General features: G+C 42.0%; 1 protein-coding gene and 1 long non-coding RNA gene across 10 annotated transcripts in view; one reads left to right on the forward strand and one right to left on the reverse strand.

Moving 5' to 3' along the window:
* The window catches only part of LOC130368269 (uncharacterized), a 23523-nt gene extending 1747 nt beyond the window's left edge, over positions 1-21776 (forward strand). The window contains exons 3-7 of one of the 5 annotated variants that reach the window (XR_008892396.1): positions 2591-2712; positions 5780-5906; positions 14585-14813; positions 19295-19403; positions 21671-21776. This is a non-coding gene — a long non-coding RNA (uncharacterized LOC130368269). The other 4 variants (XR_008892394.1, XR_008892392.1, XR_008892393.1 and 1 more) reach the window with 4 other exon arrangements.
* The window catches only part of IQCH (IQ motif containing H), a 125147-nt gene continuing 109731 nt past the window's right edge, over positions 7085-22500 (reverse strand). For 3 of the 5 annotated variants that reach the window (XM_056571643.1, XM_056571647.1, XM_056571642.1), the window contains 4 exons: positions 21120-21242; positions 19466-19527; positions 14702-14810; positions 7085-9998 (listed from right to left, as the gene is read on the reverse strand). In XM_056571643.1, the coding sequence (XP_056427618.1) occupies positions 9930-9998; positions 14702-14810; positions 19466-19527; positions 21120-21242 (363 nt within the window). In that variant the 3' untranslated portion in view covers positions 7085-9929. Of the gene's footprint in view, positions 9999-14701; positions 14811-19465; positions 19528-21118; positions 21243-21312; positions 21774-22500 lie in introns of those variants that run through there. The other 2 variants (XR_008892391.1, XM_056571645.1) reach the window with 2 other exon arrangements.

A 22500-nucleotide genomic window follows, 5' to 3' on the forward strand; every position in this document is an offset into this window, starting at 1 on the left:
TCCCGCGGCATATCGCGGGAGCCGATGGAGGACGTAAATATACGTCCTTTGTTGTTAGGGGGTTAAATGTAATTATATGTATGTGTGATGTATTAATCCCTTCAGAGCACAGACTTTTTTTTGTTGAAGGGTATGTTCACATGTGACCAATATTTGTTGCAAATTTGTTGAAGACTGAGGCTGGAATTCTGCTGAAATTCCACTGAGATTTTTTTTGCAAAAACGCCGTAAAAAACGCCAGTTCCGTGTCCAGATGTTAGCTGCAAGTCAATAGTAAACTGCAAAATGCCAGATTCACTTGGCGTTTTTCAGTTTGGCATTTTTACAGTAGTGATGGAAAAAATTGTATCTAATCAAATTTATCTTTTTTATTACGTAATGTTTATTAATTTTTAAACAGGGATCAATTTATGTGAGCGGGTAAAGCACTAAAAATGTAGCCGACAATAATAAAAATGTAGTGTGTGTGTTTTTCCCTTTTTTTTTTTTTACATTTTTTAGGTAGTATTACTATACTATTCCCAGCATGGAACACACTGTTCCATGATGGGAGTAGTAGTACCTGTACTAACAGACAGATCTCCTGTTGCGATCCTTCTGTATAATGTATAGATGCGACTGGCCGCTCTTCTATGGTCCCCTAAACTGCCCTATATACACATATTCATATTTCCCACAGAGAAGTGTGATTGGCCAGATGGTTCCAGCCAATCACAACTCTGTGGGAAATATGAATAGTTGTATATATACGTCAGTGCAGGGGACCATAGGAGAGCGGCCGGCCGCATCTATACATTATACAGGAGGATCACAGCGGGTGTCAGTAGTGACATCTGTGATCTTTCCTTAACTGCAGGTACTACTGCTCCCAACATGGAGCACACTGTGCTCCATGCTGGGAGATGTAGTACCTGCATTAATAGACAGATCGCATCATGTGTCAGAAGTTACACTCGCTGTGATCTGTCTATTAATGCAGGTACTACAGCTCCCAGCATGGAGAAGAGTGTGCTTCATGTTGGGAGTAGTAGTACCTGCAGTTAAGGACACATCACAGTGGATGTCACTACTGACATCCGCTGTGATCGTCCTGTCTATAGCAGAGATGGGGAGCGGTTTTCTCCTGCGCTCACATCTCTGCACTATACTCGGGCCAGTGATGTGAATGGAACAGAGCTGTGATTGGCTGCAACCATCTGGCCAATCCCCACTCTGGGTGGGAAATATGAACGAGTGATGTTCTATTCACATCACTGGCCGGAGTACAGAACAGAGATGCGCTGTATAGAGCCGCTCCACATCTCTGCTATATTATGGGCGATCGCACCGGGTGTCAGGAGTGACACCCGGGCAATATGTATATTAGTACAGGTACTACAGTCAGTTCCATGTTGGGAGTAGTAGTACTATATAAAAAATAGAGAAGAAAAAAAGTGAAACATACACACACTTTATTACTTACGTTACATTTTTTCCCATCCCTACTGCATCCTTTTTTTTTTTTTTTTGGTACCCAACACATTTTGAAAAAAACGCCAATGCAATTTCTACTCAAATGCAAAAACGCCAGAAAAAAGGAAATTGCACTGGCATTTTTTCTGTGAAAAAAAGCAGGAAAAAAACCAAATGGAAACCTAGCCTGACTGTACCATTAAAGTTAGGGCTGGTATACAACAGCCTACGCTGGGAGATATGATTAAACGGTACTTAAACTTATGCTGTGGTGTACCCATAAACTTCCATTATGCAAAAGTTGCCAAAAGTATGTAAGTTTGGACTTGTTTGTGTCCCCTGTACAATTGTGTATGATTTTTTGTGAGATAGAAAAGTTCCGCATGCCCTTCTTTTCTGTATCACAGAAAATAAAAAAAGATTGTATGCTATGGTATACGCCCCCCCCCCCCCCCCCAAATAGAAGTCTATTCTTGAAATATTGTGTGGAATGGCGTGGTATTGTGTTTTGAGTTTTTTTTGTTTTTTTTTTGCTTGTTTTACCAATTAGTGTGCCGACTTCTATAAAAGCAGTGCGTCTCTATATTGCTCTGTTCAGACAGAATCAAAGCCTAGACACGTTTCAGGGTGCTCAAAACGACCCCCTTCTTCAGTAAACAAAATTCGGGGGACACATTCATACACTGAATCAAATCATTACCTGCCGATCATCATATGTAATGTACTCTTTAATATGCCCTTGCAGGTTTTACTACGTAGGTAAAACAATTAGAAAACTCTTCATCAGAGTCCGAGAACATTTCTATTCAGTCCGATCAGGACACGGTGCTCCCCACCTTATCGCCCATATACAAGAGAAACACAATAGCGATTGCGGTAGCATAACTCCATGTGGTTAATCCATCCCGTAATGGGTAGATCCACAAAATCCTTCTACAATGCGAAGCCAGATGGATTGCCAAGTTAGCACTAGGACCACTAGGACTGAATGATAGGAATGATTATAGTTCATTTTTATAATATTTTGCATGTTATGTGATTATGTTACATTTACCTGTTGAATCACTAAGGTGAAAATTGTGCTGATTGCAGCACTTGTAGTCATATGATAATATTCTCCGCCTCCCTGTTCATTCAGTGAGCGTTGGCTAGACGAAGTGCGCTTGCTGCGCAAAACGGGCACCATCCCATGGAGGCGCCCCCGCTTCTGAGTTTCTTGTACCTGCCGCACGTCACAATAAAGAATTCCGAGCTGATGTGGTGAGTGCGATCTTCTATATCCAATCCTCCTTTGACCATTGTTATGTGCACTATTGATGTGATCTGCACCTTCACGCTTGGACACGCGTGGGGACATCCACCTTTGCACCTGCATCTACAGGGACTATATATATCCGCAGTGAAGTGCCAGACATCCTCTACTTTTTTAATCTAAAAAATAAGGTAGTGTGGTGGGCCACGGGGTGTGAGGAGATGAGGTATAGGGCAGGGGCAAGGTGTTATTCACCCCTAAATGTTTGTGACGCTAGGGCGTGGTTTTCCCGGTAACCACCCAAACTGTAGTACCGATATCCCATGGTTAGGCAGGGCAATAATATTCCAAGACCAGGTTAGGGTTAACGGTAGCTTTACTGAGGTAGACAGATGGAAATAGTCTTTACAGCTAGGCCAGGATCCCAGAGTGGTGGTCAGTAACACAGAAGGACCTCACAGCTTGCTGGGACTTGTAGCGACTTTAACAGACTTTAGGGCAGCCACGCTGACTATAATAGACTTGACTTTTACACTTGACTTGACTGTAGGTCGTGACAGCAGGCATAGAAGACTTGACTTACTGGCATGTGGCTGTAGGTAGGCTTGTGGCCTCCAAATGTGCTGGACACTAGCTCTGAGACGTCTGGTCTTAACTGTACCTTAGGATCTAAGAGAGAGATTGTAATCGCTGCCCCTCTTATAAAGGGGGGCAGAAGCTAGAAGCCCATAGGTCAAGCTGCAGGTCACCTGGTTAGCTGGTGCTCTCTGGGTAACAAACACATCATGTGAACACATCATCATGTGACAACTCAAAGGTCCTTAACCCCTTAAGGACCGGAGGTTTTTCCGTTTTTGCATTTTCGTTTTTTGCTCCTTGCCTTTAAAAAATCATAACTCTTTCAAATTTACACCTAAAAATCCATATGATGGCTTATTTTTTGCGCCACCAATTCTACTTTGTAATGACGTCAGTCATTTTGCCCAAAAATCTATGGTGAAGCGGGAAAAAAAATCATTGTGCGACAAAATTGAAAAAAAACGCTGTTTTGTAACTTTTGGGGGCTTCCGTTTCTACGTAGTAAATTTTTCAGTAAAAATGACACCTGATATGTATTCTGTAGGTCCATACGGTTAAAATGATCCCCTACTTATATAGGTTTGATTTTGTCGGACTTCTGGAAAAAATCATAACTACATGCAGGAAAATTAATACGTTTAAAATTGTCATCTTCTGACCCCTATAACTTTTTTATTTTTCCGTGTATGGGGCGGTATGAGGGCTCATTTTTTGCGCCGTGATCTGAAGTTTTTAACGGTACCATTTTTGCATTGATAGGACTTATTGATCACTTTTTATTCATTTTTAAATGATATAAAAAGTGACCAAAAATGCACTATTTTGGACTTTGGAATTTTTTCGCGCGCACGCCATTGACCGAGCGGTTTAATTAATGATATATTTTTATAATTCGGACATTTCCGCACGCGGTGATACCACATATGTTTATTTTTATTTACACTGTGTTTTTTTTTTTTATTGGAAAAGGGGGGTGATTCAAACTTTTAATAGGGGAGGAGTTAAATGATCTTTATTCACTTTTTTTTTTCACTTTTTTTTTGCAGTGTTATAGCTCCCATAGGGACCTATAACACTGCACACACTGATCTTCTATGCTGATCACTGGTTTCTCATAAGAAACCAGTGATCAACGATTCTGCCGCATGACTGCTCATGCCTGGATCTCAGGCACTGAGCAGTCATTCGGCGATCGGACAGTGAGGAGGCAGGTAGGGGCCCTCCCGCTGTCCTGTCAGCTGTTCGGGATGCCGCGATTAGCCGCGGCTATCCCGAACAGCTCGACTGAGCTAGTCGGGAACTTTCACTTTCACTTTTAGCCGCGCGGCTCAGCTCTGAGCGCGCGGCTAAAGGGTTAATAGCGCGCGGCGCCGCGATCGGCGCTGCGCGCTATTAGAGGCGGGTCCCGGCTTCACTATGACGCCGGGCCCGCCATGATATGACGCGGGGTTACTGTGTAACCCCGCGTTATATCAGAAGAGCAGGACCAAGGACGTACCAGTACGTCCTTGGTCCTTAAGGGGTTAAAGGTCCTTTATACATAACACTATACATAATATATATTACTATGGGGAGACACTGCAGGAGAGCCCCTAGGACACAGAGAGACTCAAATTGACAGGGCCCAAGTACTGTACGGGACTATATCCCGTACTGGGACATCACAGTAGCTATACATGGGCTAACGTAACAAATAAGCATGTACATATCTTTTACACCTTTTACCTAACAATTGACCACTGCAGCCACAGCACAGAGATATCTGGGTGTACTGCACATAACCACTGTGGACACTTTTTGAAAGATAGGCAATCCTTTTGGGGTACTCTAGAGTACTTATCAGCTCCAAAGGAAGTTGTGTAGTTCTTTCCAGACTGACCACAGTGCTTTGTGCTGCCACCTCTGTCCGTGTCAGGAACTGTCCTAAGCAGGAGCAAATCCCCACAGCAAACCTCCCCTGCTAACTTTCTGGCACCAGTTGATTTAAAGAAAGAATCCTCTGGAGCACCCCTTTAAGGCTCTTGGGATCCAAGAAGGGAAGTTTTATATTTGTAGGAATGCCAATGAAAATTTCAAAGTTTTCTTGTCTCTTGTCTTAATTTATGTTCCATTAGTGCACAACCGTGACATAACACAGGGTTAACTACAGTCACAACTGCATTTTTAGTTTAATAAATGAGTTAGGCTTACAATAAATTGCCACTGACAGTGTGTATTGGGCTTTAGACTGATGGTATAGTATAAAAAGCTGCTGTAAACTGCTGACCTCTAATGAGGAACTTTCTAATAAAGCGTACAGCTCATAGTCTGTCCTAAAGTTCTCACATTAACACTGATTGATGTACTTGCTTTTAGGTTGCATCCTATTCACAGAGCAGTAAACAACTTAGGTTACATAAGTGCATAATGACTTCTGTATGCCCAATCCAATTTCTGTAACTAAGAATGCAGCACACAATGATATTTCAGTGACAGCGTAGATCTCTTCTATTTCAGGCATACAGCATCCTCTAAAGAAAGCCGAGAAGGATGAACGTAAGCCTTTGATCCCTGTCGAAATCTTAACCATTGTGATTTACCTCTTCCAACCTTTAGAAACTTGTCACATCCCAGCAACAACATGGTATGCCAATCCTATTCAATACTATTAATTACAATTGTAGCGATTTGCCTTTAAGAGGATGTCCGCTCAAAATGTACATTTGACCATATTATAATGAAGCTAAAACATTAGCCAACATTTGGTATTTAAGTCTGTCGCCTTATTGCTTTTTTTTACAATTTTTTTATTAACGTTTTTTCAATATAAACACGGAAAACAACAATAGAACACCAGGTAGCCACGACAGCACAGCCCAACGATTAATGATACATGTACAGCATGACATCGGAAAACAGCCATACCGGGTGGAAATAGAAATAACATTGTACATAAACAAAATGGCAATTGCATCAGCAGGGTTTTAGGAGAAAGGCATACACTGCGCAGCCCCCGGACTAAAACCAGCCCCAACAACATTCAGACAAACAACCACATTTACACACAATTAACCCTTCGGAGTTCCTTCCCCCCATCCAGCACACCAGGACTAACCTAGGACACCGCTGGGAGCCTTATTGATCTTTATCTGGCACACATTTTTGCATTAGCAGCAATAGAAAGTGCAGCCATACTAGTTATCACTGGATTTGCTTCTCTGTAATTTGTCCGTATTTTATTGGTCAGATATTTAGATAAAATATTTAGATAAAATTGATGCTCCTATCTTTCGGAGGGTATGTTCACACAAATATAATCCTGCAGCGGATTTCACATTGGGGGAAATCTACAGTGGATTTTGGCACCCATTGACTTTAATGAGTTCACAGCAAATCATTCACAGTTGCTGATATGCTGCAAATCCATTGAAGTCAGGTTATATACCGTATTTATCAGCATATAACACGCACTTTCAAAACTTACATTTAAAGGGGTATTCCAGGCAAAAACTTTTTTTTATATATATCAACTGGCTCCGGAAAGTTAAACAGATTTGTAAATTACTTCTATTATAAAATCTTAATCCTTCCAATAGTTATTAGCTTCTGAAGTTTTCTGTCTAACTGCTCAATGATGATGTCACGTCCCGGGAGCTGTGCATGATGAGAGAATATCCCCATAGTAACTGCACAGCTCCCGGGACGCGAGTTATCAGAGAGCAGTTAGACAGAAAACAACAACTCAATTTCAGAAGCTAATAACTATTGGAAGGATTAAGATTTTTTAATAGAAGTAATTTACAAATCTGTTTAACTTTCCGGAGCCAGTTGATATATAAAAAAAAGTTTTGGCCTGGAATACCCCTTTAAGGCAAAAAGCCTGCCTGCGTGTTATACGCCGATAAATATGTGTGGGAATGAACAATAATAAAAAATATTGCTACCAAATTTTAGCTTCTGTTCTAAAATGTTATTTACTAATATTATAAATATGAATATAATACTTACCATATTGTAGTGCCCAAGTAATACACTGGCCACATTACACCACCTTACACCTTAAGTTCAATAAATAAAGGGGAATGCCACTGCATCATGTTCAGCTGCCTCTCTATTGGTTCAGGCACTAAATGTAGGACAATGGTGCTCCCCTTTCTACCCCCTGTGGTTAGTAAAAAAAAAAAAAAAGTATTATATATTTTTATAGCCATGGATGTTCTGATTTAATCATTGTTTTTACTTAATTGTTACCCCTCTCCAATGCAGAGTTTTAAGGGGTTTTACTCTTTGGTTGACTATCACAGAAAAAAATAGTGCTTATATATGATACTCATTAGGTCATGCAGATTATTTTACATGTCTTTTTTATGTGTCTAGTTTTTTTTTGTACAAATTCCTCTGTTCTGCTGCTCACTCACTCTGACATCCATTGCTCAGGAAGGGGCATGTCCGAGGAAAGCACTGAGCTAGCCCACACTGACCAGCTGTACTGGGTCTCTTCATCCAATCACTTCATCCAAGCTGCTCTGTAACCCCCTTCTCTTTATTTTAAGACAGGAGTCTGACAGGACAGGAGTGAGCACAGAAGAGTGCTAGTCCACCCTCAATTACTGGACTTTGTCCCAGCCTGTGCTTTATCTGGGACAAAGATGACGCTGCAGCCAGGAAGGATTATGTTCTGTTTTGCCAAGATGTAAAACATATAAAAAGTTTTTGATTCTGAAAGTGACCATTGAACTGTAAGATGGGTGCAAACTTTATTGCAAAATATGGTGTGAATGCTAGGCTGAGGGAGATGTTATTGACAGGCTAAGGAGGCATGCATTGTGTTTAAGAGGGTGTCATTATAAAGCTCCTAACCCCATTCCCTTAGTTTAGCAGTCACACCCCATTTTGCAATAACGTTCCCACCCATCTGACAGTTGGGGGAGGGGCATAAAAAGAAAGTAAATACACCATTGGAATCAGAACACAGAATGCTAAAAATATTCGGACATTGTTTCCTAAAACTTTCTTAATGCATCCACTGTTATTCTTTCTAAAAACCTGTGAATACATTGACAGCTGGGTGTTGCCATTCTCCTTGTCAAAGGGATGTGTCTCTACCTAGTCTGGCACTGTCTGCACTGATAAGACAATATCAGAATATGTAGGGACAAGTCCGACTGGTAACACCCAGTTGTCCATTTATTCATAAATTTCTGGTAGGAATTACAGAGGAACATCACAATGCAGAGTTATATTCCAGAAGACAAATACAAGTATTTACTAAAGTTGACAGGAGAGATAACAAAACCTTTTTATGGTACATTCACACATACAGTATCCTGCACATATCTGATGCACAGGATTTGAAGCTGCAGATTTTATGCTGCAGATTTCAATGTAAACTAAATGACATAAGACAGCATCAAATCTGCAGCTTTAAATCCTGCGCATCAAATATGTACAGGATACTAGATAATAGACCCTTAAGGGTGGGGTCACACATGCCGAATTTTGCAGCATATTTTCAGCAGCTGTTTTTGTTACCCATTAAAGGAAATATGCAGTGAAAACACAGGATAGGGCATAAGTGTCTGATCGCGGTGGGTCCGAATGCTGGGACCCCCCGCAATCTCCTGCATGGGGCCACAGCTCTCCCGTGCAGGAGGCGTGTTGGCAGCAACATGGCATTGCAGCCGACACGCCCCCTGCATGTATCTCTATGGGAGTGTCGGGGATAGTAGCGTTCGTGCCTCCCCACCTCTCCCATAGAGCTGTATGGGGAGGGGGCGTACCATCGACCTCACTGAGGTCGATGCTTCGCGCATTGGCCGATGCACAGCACGGCAATCCGGGGGCCCCGTTCGGGAGATCGCGGGGGGTCCCAGCAGTCAGATCCTCTGCGATCAGACACTTATCCCCTATCCTGTGGATAGGGGATAAGTTGTTTTCGCTGCAGATGTCCTTTAACTTCAATGGGTAGGAAAATATGCAGCAGCAAATACGCAGCAAAAAACACTATTGCCAGTGGTTCCCAACCAGAGTGCCTCCAGCTGTTGCAAAACTACAAACTCCCAGCATGCCCAGACAGCTAGAGGCACCCTGGTTGGGAAACACTGCTGTATGCACTACACATAGTTTCAATAAAGATCCAGGCAGCATTTTCTGACTGATAATTGCCCATTCCTGCCAAACATCTCACAACATACAATATATGAAACACACCATATGATAACAACAAAAAATTTTACTGGTGCACAAAATCATCCATAGGATTAGAAGCAGAGCATGGAGAAATACTATAATGTTAGCTGTGCAGGATCACTGTATTCCGGAACACACGGATAGAGTATACGCTTTCTACGGTTGATCCCAAACAGGCTATCTGTACATGTTGTCAGCTCTCACATTTATTTCGGTGCTACGTGTGGTCCTTATTTAACCTAGAAAACCATCCCCTTGTTAGTTAGGATTTTCATAATACCCTTCTTGGACCAGATTATAGAAGATACAATTATATGTGAACCACATATACATTCTAAATGGTGATTAAAATAGCATGATCTGTTCCGTAATCTGGATTAAGTGCCGGTTAATATGCTCTTTCTTCCCAACACAGTTGACCTTTTCATAAGAATATTCTGAGGTCAGTGGCTATAGGGAATCATAGAATGGACTGACATTATTCTTCAAACTGCAGTTTATTCTCTTCTGTAACTCCAAGAATTGCTTCAATTTCCTGTACTGTGTCCTGGAAATTAGAAAGGGCATTACCTTTATTACTGAATATAAACTTCCATAATGTTCAGGTCAGATTCATATAATATAGATCTTTCTAAAAAGTACAATGCATTTAAACATGTCATATCAGGTTTCAAGTTAAAGAGTACCTGTCATCAAACCATATTTTCTAAACTAACTCCAATGATATTCCCTAACTACTCCTAACACCCCTCCTGCCCTTAAATTTTTTTCCCGAGCTTTAAAAAGTTCTGTATCATACCTTTCCCCTAGTTCACATTGTATGAGCTCCCTGCAGGAGAAAGTGGACATTCCTCAGCAGACGCGACATCACTGAAGCCTGCGAGAGCTGTGCCTCACCATGCCCCACACGCACATGAGTTTGGTCTCCTGCCAGGCCGGGAGAAGACCAAACAAACTGTTTGACTTGCACAGGGAACAGAACAGAGCCATCTAGTGGCGTTTTTTTTAATCACATTAAAGGACATCTGCAGCGTGATTAACACTTATCTCCTATCCACAGGATAGGGGATAATTGTTTGATCGCGGGGGGTCCGACCGTTGGGACCCCCTGTGATCTCCTGTACGGGGCCGCGGCTGTCCCGTGCCGCAGCATGACGTTGCAGCCGGCGCGCCTCCTCCATACATCTCTATGATGGGAGAGGCGGGGAGGCAGCGTTTGTGCCTCCCCGCCTCCCCCAATAGAACTGTATTGGGACGGGGAGGAGACGGGGCGTCACCGTCGACCTCTAGGTCAACGCTACGCGCCTTAGCGCTCACTATGAGCGCTAATGGCGGCGCCCCGTTAGGGAGATCGAGAAGGGTCCCAGCGGTCGGACCCCCCGCGATCAAACATTTATCCCCTATCTTGTAGATAGGGGATAAGTGTATATTGCGCTGCAGTTGTCCTTTAATAACATATAAAGGTTGAGAATTTTAACAGTGAGTAAATAGCAAAGTGTCTTATTTACAGTCTTATTACAGTCACTGATTGACACCTGAGAGGGCGCAAATTGTCTTTCTAACCAATATAAGGAGATTAGATATTAGTACTGACTTATGATAGTTTGGGGTCCTGTTTCTGAATCTGGGTCCCATAAGATTCAGGTTACATCTCTTTTCAGGAGCTGAGCTCGCTTCATATTCTTTTGATCCCAGATGCTATCAGGACCCGATGCCCAGCATTAACGCTTTAGATGCCACGATCAAAGTTGATTGCGGTGTCTAAAATGCAGAAAATGCACTGCCGGCAGCTCAGTGGAGCTGATCGGCATCATCACTGGGAAATTGCAATGTCCCGATCAGCTGAGAGGACAGCGGGAGCATGGCATAGCATTGAACAGTGTATGCAATCTAATGATTGCACGTAATAGTCCCCTACGGGGACAAAAAAATTGTAGTGATTTAACCCCTTTCCTAATAAAAGTTTGAATCACGCCCCTTTTCCCTTAAAAAACCCCATATGTAAACAAAAATAAACCTAAACATATGTGGTATCGCCACTATAAACTATAAAAATATAACGTTAATTAAACCGCTTGGTCAATGGCATATGCATAGAAAAAATACTAAAGTCCAGAATTGCATATTTTTGGTCACTTTGTATACCCTTAAAAAGTGTATAAAAAGCAATAAAAAAAGTCCCATCAAAACAAAAATGGTACCGATAAAAACTACAGACCATGGCGCAAAAAATCAGCGCTCATACAGCCCCATATACGGAAAAATAAAAAAGTTATAGGGGTCAGAAAAGGACATTTTTAAACATGTTAATTTTCATACAAAAAGTTATAATGTTTTAAAAGAAGTAAAACAAAATAAAACCTATATAAGTTTGGTATAGGGCATGATATGAATGAGCATCTGACTCAGATTCAGTCTGCATTAATGTTACACAGGATGTTTACTTCTGTGTCAGATAGGTGTGTGTGTTTCCTGCATTTTGTTTTGTCGGGTACAGTATATAAAAATAGCAGGTTACTATGATCTAAATCCTGTAGTGTGTGTGGGAGGACCTGACGAAGGAGGGAGCCCCTCCGAAACGCGTTGTCCATCCCACACTGATTCTTTTTATGACTATACAATAAAAAGTTATCACCATCTTCTGCACTATCTCCGATTGCTAATTTCACCCTGCCGGTGAAGCGCTGCAGCGCCGAAATTGTTACCCACGGGAAGGATAGGAGACCCTTGCCGGGATTCCTACCTCCCACACACACTACAGGATTGCACCAACCGTCTCAGATGGGACCGACGGCCAGCTGCTCCCGGCGCACCTACAGAAAAGATACCTGCTTAAGGCTTTCAATTAGCATTGAGCCTGACATTAGTGCAACCAACAAAGGTGAGCAGGTTCTTATCTATCTACCAACCATCCGTTATCCACGAATAACCAGCACTATCAGCGCCACATCTGTCTACCTTTTTTCTCCCTTACATATTACTATGATTTAAATGTCATGTCTTGTTGGCGTGTTCTCTATCATTCTCTGAAAAATGTTGTGAGAAAACCATGCCAATAAAGCAATACGTTATGCGGTGGAATTTGAACCCAATACTTTGCAAAACACAGTATTACATGGCAGTGTAGTCTGCCAGACTGAGATACCCCCATATGCCCTACTGGGAAGATTCTAATAAGATGACCCCTTAATAACAGGTAGACCACTTAGCCCACATTGCCACAACCTTTAAAAGCGCTAACCATTAATTCATACAATATAAGACTGATTAGCTGTAGTGCTCATAATTCTGCAAAAGACAAATCCTAGACAAACCCTTTCAATCAGTAAAATGTTTTTAAGGCCCCTCTCACACTGTTGTTGCTCCCCGTTGAGAACGGCCCCATCAAAGTCTCCTTTTTTTTTTTTTTTCCTTTTCTGACTTTACCGGCCGTTCTCATGACGGGGACAATGGGCAACAACGGGTCCCGACAGCTCCCATTACTATTATGGGGGCTGCCGGGTGCCGTTATGAATGGCGGGAGAAAAAGATGGCAGAAGCAACGATTCCGCTATTCTGCCTGGCTCTCCCGATGGCCGTCACACTGCCGTGTACTAACGGGAGTGTGAAAGAAGCCCTGACAAACGAATGGGAAGAATATACAAAACTCCATACAATCACAGGATTCCAGTGCTTCAAATCAGTAGTGTTAAAGAGGTTATCCAAGACTAGAAAAACGGAGCACATTTCTTCCAAAACAGCACCACACTTGTCCTTAGCTTGTGTGTGATTGTTACGCCGAGCACTCCGGGTCCCTGCTCCTCCCCGGAGAGCTCGCGGCGTTCACCTCCGTGCAGCGCCCCGGTCAGACCCGCTGACCGGGAGCGCTGCACTACTGTCTCCGGCGGGGATGCGACCCGCGTAGCGGGACGAGCCCGCCCGCGGCTCACATCCCAGTCTCCTCACCTGCCCCATCCTCAGTCCGCTCAGTCCCGGCGTGCGCGGCCCCGCTCCCTAGGGCGCGCGCGCGCCGCCTCTCTGTGATTTAAAGGGCCAGTGCGCCATTGATTGGCGCCTGGCCCAATCAGAACCTGCACCTGTGTTCAGGCTTATTTAAACCCACTTCCCCTTCCTGTCCTTGCCGGATCTTGTTGCCTTGTGCCAGTGAAAGCGTTTTGTGTATGTCCCAAGCCTGTGTTCCAGACCTTCTGCTGTTGCCCCTGACTACGACCCTTGCTGCCTGCCCTGAACTTCTGCTACGTCCGACCTTGCTCTTGCCTTGTCCTTCTGTACCACGCCAGTCTCAGCCGTCAGTTGGGGTTGAGTCGCTATTGGGTGGAACGACCTGGGGGTTACCTGCCGCTGCAAGTCCATCCCGCTTTGCGGCGGGCTCTGGTGAAAACCAGTAACCCCTTAGACTCCGTTCCCCTGGTACGGCCCACGTCATCACCCCACTGACACAGAGGATCCACCACCAGTATCCTAACAGTATACCCATCCGGATCCTGACAGTGATATTACAACCTGACTCCATTCACTTCAAAGGAATTGAGATGTAACACCACACACGAAAAACATATCCATTGAGATGTTTATTAGTTATTAATAATACACTGTTGAAGACATGTCTTGAACAGTGTATTATTAATAACTAATAAACATCTCAATGGATATGTTTTTTGTGATTTTTCTGTGATTAACCAAACATATTCCCTCTAACCCTAGACTGCTACGTCTACATTGAGTACCTCTATGCGCTAGTAACACCACAAACAACAGGTTTGGTGCCATTTGTGTGAAGAAATCATCTGTTTTTCTAATCCTGGAGAACACTGGGTAACTCTGTGAATGTTTTAGATGAAATTGCTCTGCGGCAATGTAGGGAATATCTCTTGTTTATTCAGTGCATCCAAATGGATAATAATTCTTCTGAATATAACTCATTCAGCTAGTCTTTGGAATTTACAAGTGTTCTGTAATATCTACTTACAACTTAATGTCCCATACCAATGTTGGCTATAACTTTTCACTGTGAGTCTGTCTATTTCCCTATTGATGTAAGTAACCTTTTGGCATAAATCATCTCATTGTTACACATAATCTCCCGGTGATAGGATCCTCGTGCCGATCATTAAGTCTCTGTCTCTCTTGCAGGACAGTAATTACCAGACACTGAAAGATGTTTCTATGAAGAATAAAGCTCCTCGGTTCACGCTCCTTTCTGGTGACTGCCGAAACAGAGCTGAAATCGTTACTTCATTAACAGCTCACCTTGAAATTAGTTTCTCCCTGCATGTTCGGGGCCGAGATTTCCTGATGGATGATGAACAGATTGCGTGCAAAGGTCATCAGTGCTCCCTGGAGGTCCTCAGCAATGCTCCTGGTAATGAGATTCAGAATGAAGCCGGTCACTGGCCCAATACACACATTATTTTACCATTTATTCATATGTATCAGTTTACCCTTACTACAGGTTTAAGGGACAGGCCTTTTTTTTTTTTATAAATGTCCACTAATGAAAAGTCATAGAGACCATGCCTATTCATGTCATTCACACTAATAGGCTGCTTGACAAAATACATAGGGTCAGGGTGCGCTGTGTCAATACAGTTTTCATTGTAAGGGATCATTTGTGACCAATTAACTTCTTTAGTCTCTCTGCCTTTACAGACTTAAGCAGGCCATGCACACTAGATAAAAGTTCACTAAAACTAGTGATTTCAACAGGCCCCCTTGGACTATTCAATTGCAATTCTCCAATCCTTATGTCCTGTGCAAGATAAGCTGCTGCAAGAGGAATCTATTAGTGCTTTATGCCCCCCCTTTTCCAGTGAAAACACATGGATGCCAAGTGTACATGTAGAAACTGGGCGAGATAGCTGTCTGCCAAATTATCATTCAGCAAACACCTATCTAATGTGTATGGCCTGCCATATATCAGACCTAAACTCTGATGTGAATATGTGCAACCAAAATCACAGGCTGACCCTCAGATTACTGCTGCAGGTATGCTGGGGATTGCAGTTTGCAGCCTTTTTCATTTTTTTTTTTTGTGCCAGATGTTTTTTTTGCAGAGGCACCAAAAACATGCGTGTACATTTTCTGATGCATGTGAATTAGGTAGAAGAAACCCAATTCACATGCATGGGATGCAAGTTACCAGCATACTTCATGTGACTCTTGGAATCTGTGTTTGAAGGGGTACTCCAGTGGAAAACATTAGTTTTTTTTAAATCAGCTGGTGACAGAAAGTTAAACAGATTTGTAAATTACTTCAATTTAAAACTCTTAATCCTTCCAGTACTTATCAGCTGCTGTATACTACAGAGGAAATTATTTTCTTTTTGAATTTCCTTTCTGTCTGACCACAGTGCTCCCTGCTGACACCTCTGTCAATTTCAGGAACTGTCCAGAGCAGGAGCAATTCCCCATAGCAAACTTCTCCTGCTCTGGACAGTTCCTGACATGGTTACCAAAAATAGTAATCTCCGAGTATGGTGATACCCTGGTCACTTACACAAATAAACACCAAAATAGAAGACCAAAGTAGATTTTAGAAAACGGACATATAAAGCTTTATTGAAAATTAGACACATAAAAACACGTGAAAAACATATAATATGGCAAGATGGTGGCACAGGAAAAAATGGGAGGCCGAGGGGAACTGTATATCCTATGTGCAAGACGTCCTTAAGATGCACAGGTATTGTCAGATAGCCAGATATAAAAATTGAATTCGCTACATAGGGCATAGCAAGTATATATGGCAGGCATAATGAAAAGACCTACACAGATGCAAACAACAAGTTATAGCATAAAAGGGCAAAACATAATAACAATGGACATGCACCTAATTAGGACACCTCTCACCTCCACCCCGAACCTGCGTTTTCGCACAATGCTTCGTCAGGGGGCGTGACAAAGCATTGTCTAATTTTCTAGCGTGTCTGATTTTCAATAAAGCTTTATATGTCCTTTTTCTAAAATCTACTTTGGTCTTCTATTTTGGTGTTTATTTACAGTTCCTGACATGTTCAGTGGTGTCAGCAGAGAGCAATGTGGTCAGACAGAAAAGAAATTCAAAGAGAAAAGAACATTCTCTGTAGTATACAGCAGCTGATAAGTACTGGAAGGATTACGATTTTTTAAATAAAAGTAATTTACAAATCTACAATGAAAAAGAGGTAGAGTGCACTCACCGCGGGTAAACAGCTGCAGGCCCAAGGTCCGGGATCACCACGGCATAGACAAAGACGGTAAGGGGCGCTCAGAGGCTACGCCGGCTGTTTCGGACGTAGGAACGTCCTTCTTCCGGCCTAAGGCCGGAAGAAGGACGTTCCTACGTCCGAAACAGCCGGCGTAGCCTCTGAGCGCCCCTTACCGTCTTTGTCTATGCCGTGGTGATCCCGGACCTTGGGCCTGCAGCTGTTTACCCGCGGTGAGTGCACTCTACCTCTTTTTCATTGTATTATTGGATACTTTATCTAGTGTGTGCACCCCGCAGGTGCTGCTCTGTAATTTATCGGGTCCGGAGGCTGCCAGTGTACACCAGCGGTATCGTATATCTGCATGTTCAGCTGCACGGTGTGCTCTCTCCTCCTTCAGTGGTTTTAGTTTAATTTACAAATCTGTTTAACTTTCTGGCACCAGTTGATATAGAAAAAAAATTTGTTTTTCACTGAAGTACCCCTTTATCTAGAAGTGTGCTTAGCCCCGCAACCCCCCCTCCCCCCCAAAAAAAACCAACAAACAAACAAAAAACCTTGAACGCAGTCTGTCCCGCTGTACAGAACTTCCTGTGTTTGGGGTCAGCAAATGGTATTGCCCACTTAGCCAATCAATGGCTGCAACAATGTCCTGCTTCAATCACTGATAGGCTGAGCGGGTTATACTATATGCTGACCCCAAACAGTGCTCAGTAAGAACGGCAGCAGTGGGAGGACCAAGCAAGGTGAGTATAGTGTTATGTTTTTTTCCCACCAGACTGAGCACAATTCTAAATATCGCTTTAAGGCCAGCATGTGCGAATGAGTCAAACCAGGAACAGATGGCTACATTTGCAAGGCTGATGACTGGCTGCTCAAATATAGATTCTTGTGGGAGAGTAGTAGTACTAGATCATGGAAGAAGTAAGAGCATTGTATAATAAGGGCACTAGCACATCTATGGGCGATAAAACAACCTCAAAAAACCACACAAATCTGTGAAACAGCAGACAGACATAAATATTAAGAACTTTCTGAAGATGTCACAGGCCGTCTTTATTAGGTAGCTATCTATAGGTAGAACTAGAGAGAATAGTCTTCCTTTAGGAGGAGAGCTCTTTTGCATACTAAGGAGAACCGGGACCCCCAAGAGCTGCAAACACGCTTTTACCATTTTTAGCCTATTTTGTAACCTATTTGCACAATTTGAGAAGACTTCGATTTTCATAAGAACATGGGAGTTGCTGGCACATCAATGCATCTCTATACAATACAATCTCTATGTACTTTATTAATAACAAAAACCACTCTCATGTGAAAGTAAAATATTTTTGGTTTGTTTTACATATTCAGGTGCACTAAATCCAGCCTTTAAGGTACCAGATCAAAGCATCAATTTAGGATGTAATATATAATGACTCTATATGTGGCCATGCAATCTATTACTGTATATACATATATATATATATATATATATATATATATATATCCCTGACTGTGGATAACTCACCAAGTTAAAATAAACTGGTGATAATACATTCCATTGATCTACGCCACCATACAGCTGCACATTAACACATTGTCAGTGCCCATTTTTGCATTCCCTTGTATAAAGAAAAAAAAGGAAATCACAATATAAAATGTGAAACATAACCTTTATGCTTCAAATGACAGCCTGAATCTGCATTACTGAGAGATTCTGAAGACATACATGTTGTGTGGTCATGGATGTTCTGTGGATTCAGTTCACTAAATACAGCAATAGCTAAATCCTACCAAGCCTATTACGCCTCTATATTTGTAGACATCTCTGTATTTGGGGAACTGCACCCACACAAGCTCTCCATGACTAAACTACATATAACTGCACTAAGAAGGGGATTTTGTTGTCATCTCCTAGTATTGCAAAAAACAGGTTCGGACTGCAACCGCAGACATATGACTACTGACATATGGCGGTGACCTGAGCAATACAATTTTGATATTACCTTAGCTTTCATAGATTTGACCCCTTCTACTAAAAATTATAAAAAGGAAGCTAAGCCAATGAAAAACAATTTTTTGGCCGAGAAAGCACAAGGCACAGGTCAAACTCATGCACTTAGCCAATGGGGTGTAATATCTTGCAAATGACTTAAAACATTTCTCATTGTTTATGGATTCTACTCTACTGGGAGACATATTATTGTATAAAGTGGAGACATTTGCTTCTACGTAGCATAGAAGAGTCAGGAGGCACTCACCACGGTATACTGTGTGAACAGGAACTTCTTTATTGCATGGTGTGATTACAACTTAAAAATGGGCAGACAAGGATGCCAAACACCAGAGGAGGTTATAGCTATGTCACGCCAGGTAACAGCGCTTCTTCTGACCACTGTGTGCCTCCTGACTCTTCTATGCTACTTGAATGTGAACTATTTTCTGCTGGGATTGAGCACCCGAGACGGTCCTGTGTTGGGTTATTGTTTGCTTCTCACATGGTTGGCTGTGGTTTTGTTGTGGGGTGTGTGCATTAAGGACTGTGGAGCTGTGCCGGCCATTCATATTTTTCTCATGTTATACATTTGCTTCTACGGTATGTCATATCATGTCAAATATGCCACTGCAAAGTCCCACAATTTTATGTGACCTGAAATTTTGGTATACCTTTATCTAGGGCCTTTAACATCTTTCCGATTGGTATAAGTATTTGGGAAGAGGGAGGCATCCCTAATGCAGCTTGTGAAATACAGAATTATCATGGATGTGCCCCTTGCTCACCTCAGGTAGGTCTTAGTGCCTAAAGTCAGATGCCCCATGTATGACACAGAGATCATGAGATACTCACATCATGCCTATTCGATGCCGTTTCTGGTTTTCCAAGAGTGCAAACACCGTCCCCTGTTTTTCCTGTCAAGCAAAGAAAAATGTGTCACTTTGTGACCTGGTTAGCATCAACAATCAATGTATATTTACTCCTAAGATAACTTGCTGCCAAGTAAGGAGATGGTGTCAAGGGTCAACGGCTCATTATCTGTCAGGCTTACATGTGACATCATTTCAATAATAAGCTCATATCCATGTCATTGTTCAAGTTTTCCCTGTGGCCTGTCCCTATTCTCAGACATTTTATTCTTGAATAGACCCAGTCACCATCTTACTTCTTAGGCTACAGGTCATGAGAAAATACAGTAGGGGCAGCATGAAGTGAATGCAACACTGACCTGGGTACTGGTGCACTATACGACAAAATCTGGTTGGTACTGTAGCTTTATAATGGGGTGCAGCATATTTGGTTTTCTGAAGAATGGCCCTTTATTATTTTACCTCAGGAATCATATATTCACTGGACCAAAAGGCTGACCCAGTACTAAACTTATTCATTATTATTATTTATTTTATACAGTTCCTGGGCGCTGTACATATTATAAGGGGTTAAAATACATATCATAACACAAATGCAAGTACAATAAAATGAAACAGATAAAATGACAAAAGAGGGCACTGCCTGCAAGGGTTTACAATCTGCCATAGTTAAACATCTACCACATTCAGACACCATATTTTATAATTTTTTTCTAATTTAATGTTCCTGAGTGTACTCTCATTACAATGCTGTTAGGGTGGCCATGCACCTTTAATAGCTCTCAGCCAAATAGTTATCACAACATGCCCCCACCCCACCCCCAATATATTTATAATTTTTTTTAACAAAAAAAAAACCCTATGAGGCTGATTCCAATTGCTGTATAACAGAGGCAATTCCCTCCCAACTCCAATATGACAAAAAGAATAAATACCTGAATCAACATTCAATGCCCATAAATCATGTATATATTTACGTGTAGATGTGAATGAGCCATACCAAGAAACCTCTGCCTACTTAAACCTCAAGCCACAGCCTGTATCACTTCCTGCTAACAGTTCCCTTATATAGCCTCCTCCTGGTCCCAGCTCCAACAGAGACATCTAGTGAATTTTAATATTGGCGTATAAACTAATGCATGGGAATATATAGAAACAATATAAATTACACACTAACAATTTACATAGATAGATTCCCGAAGGGGCATTAAGGCTTACCCCCTTACAAGCATCCCATTGTCTGTTAGAGGTTATATAAGGTCCTGAGCCTATGGGTCTCACAACTCACAAATAATTGTGCTCTACAGAAGAAAGTGTTCATCGACTGGTTTTGCACACTGGCCCCTGGCTGAACACATGAATACCTTTAACAGCTAGAACCCCTCAATATGCTCAGGATGCTGCTGACTGTATTCTGTGCTCAGATATACAGGTAAACCACAATGTTGGTCATGTGTATAAAATTCAACAGAATGTCTCTTTGGAGCTCTGCGGAGAAAGAGTGGCTGCAACGGACCTCTAGAAACAGACATATTTTTTTTAGCCATTTCAAACAAGCAATCTGTAATTTGCACATAGGAACTATTCTGTTTTAAGCATGTACTTCATGGTTATTTTATTTAGTCTTGCATGCTCACCTTAACATCATAACCAATACCATGGGCTTTACACATCTGGAAGAAGACATTGTAGTATACAAGTGAAAGGTTTGTGTGAAGCAAGCGTGTGCTGAGAACGGCAACTCGGTCTAAAATTATAGGCTGAAAAAGAAAGATAAACAGAGAATTTCCCATGAGAGAGATGACTTTTTATTAAATCTCAGTTGCAGGACATTTATTCTGCTGACATCACATCACACTATTTGCATCTAGCATCACTGAAGGCGGATACATCTGTCCTTGAAGTAATTGCACAAATCTGTACTCCACCATGGAAAAAAAGAGGACTTCATTTCAGTCTAATAATGCACAGGAGAAAAAGTTATATCCTAAAGCCTCACATAGGGGACACACCACTTACGTACCTGCGTCTGTGTTCAGTAAGCACAAGTGGTCCCTGTCCGTGTATCACAAAGGACATTGAATGATGTGCTACATAAAATGGTGCAGCCTGTTCTCTTACAGTCTCCCACAGGACCACCATGTGTACACTGCTCTTTATGGCTTTCTCTGATCAATATCTTTTATAGGCTGTAATCCAGAACCTTTGTGAGGAATCAAAGAACAACGTATCGATGGCTCAGTTTTACAGCTGACCTGGTCCATTGTGTTCCCTGTGTTTACACAGCCTTCCTGACAAACAGTAAAATAAAGACTTTAACTGTTGTGTTAAAAGTGGATATTTATTACAGTTTATGTGATTCCCATCAAGTCCTCTAAAATAGCCAAAAAATATGCTTTTAGGTAGACCTGTGGCCTACTCAAAATGGGAGAAGTATACCACTCTTAAGGCTCTGTTCACACCACCTTTGGCATAGATGTAGGAAGACATAGCAAGGGTTTACCGATGCATAACTTTGACATATGACTCATGACATAAGATGTAGGCCATAGCCATACAGTGCAATGCAAAAAAAATGTACTGCAGGGTATTGTTTTTATGCAATGGCTCACCATATGCTGCCTTTTCCTAGACAATAAAAAAAGATACTGGCGCTTATCACCCTTTATAAAGGTCAAAAGTACATTGTTTGGACTTAACTGGGTCGATCTTGGCCTAGGTCTATATTCTGTGTATGTGCCAAGAGCTTTCCTGGTGCATAATGCTGAACATGTTCACCAAATATGGTGGGAGGGCTCTCCCACAAAAGAGCTGGTGGCCAACAGTGATTTTCTTTACCTGTCATTTTTCTTTTTACCTTATCTAAAATGGTAAAATTGTGTTTTTTAGGGTTCAGTAGCCACATTTTTTTCGACAACTATGCCCAGATCCTAGTGTGACATGAGTGTGGTATGGGAACGATGGCATTATCTATACACGTGCCTTAATTTTCAGGTTTAGAGTTAAGTTGAATGTAGT

Source organism: Hyla sarda, chromosome 4 (assembly GCF_029499605.1).
Source record: "Hyla sarda isolate aHylSar1 chromosome 4, aHylSar1.hap1, whole genome shotgun sequence".
NCBI classification, from domain to species: domain Eukaryota; kingdom Metazoa; phylum Chordata; class Amphibia; order Anura; family Hylidae; genus Hyla; species Hyla sarda.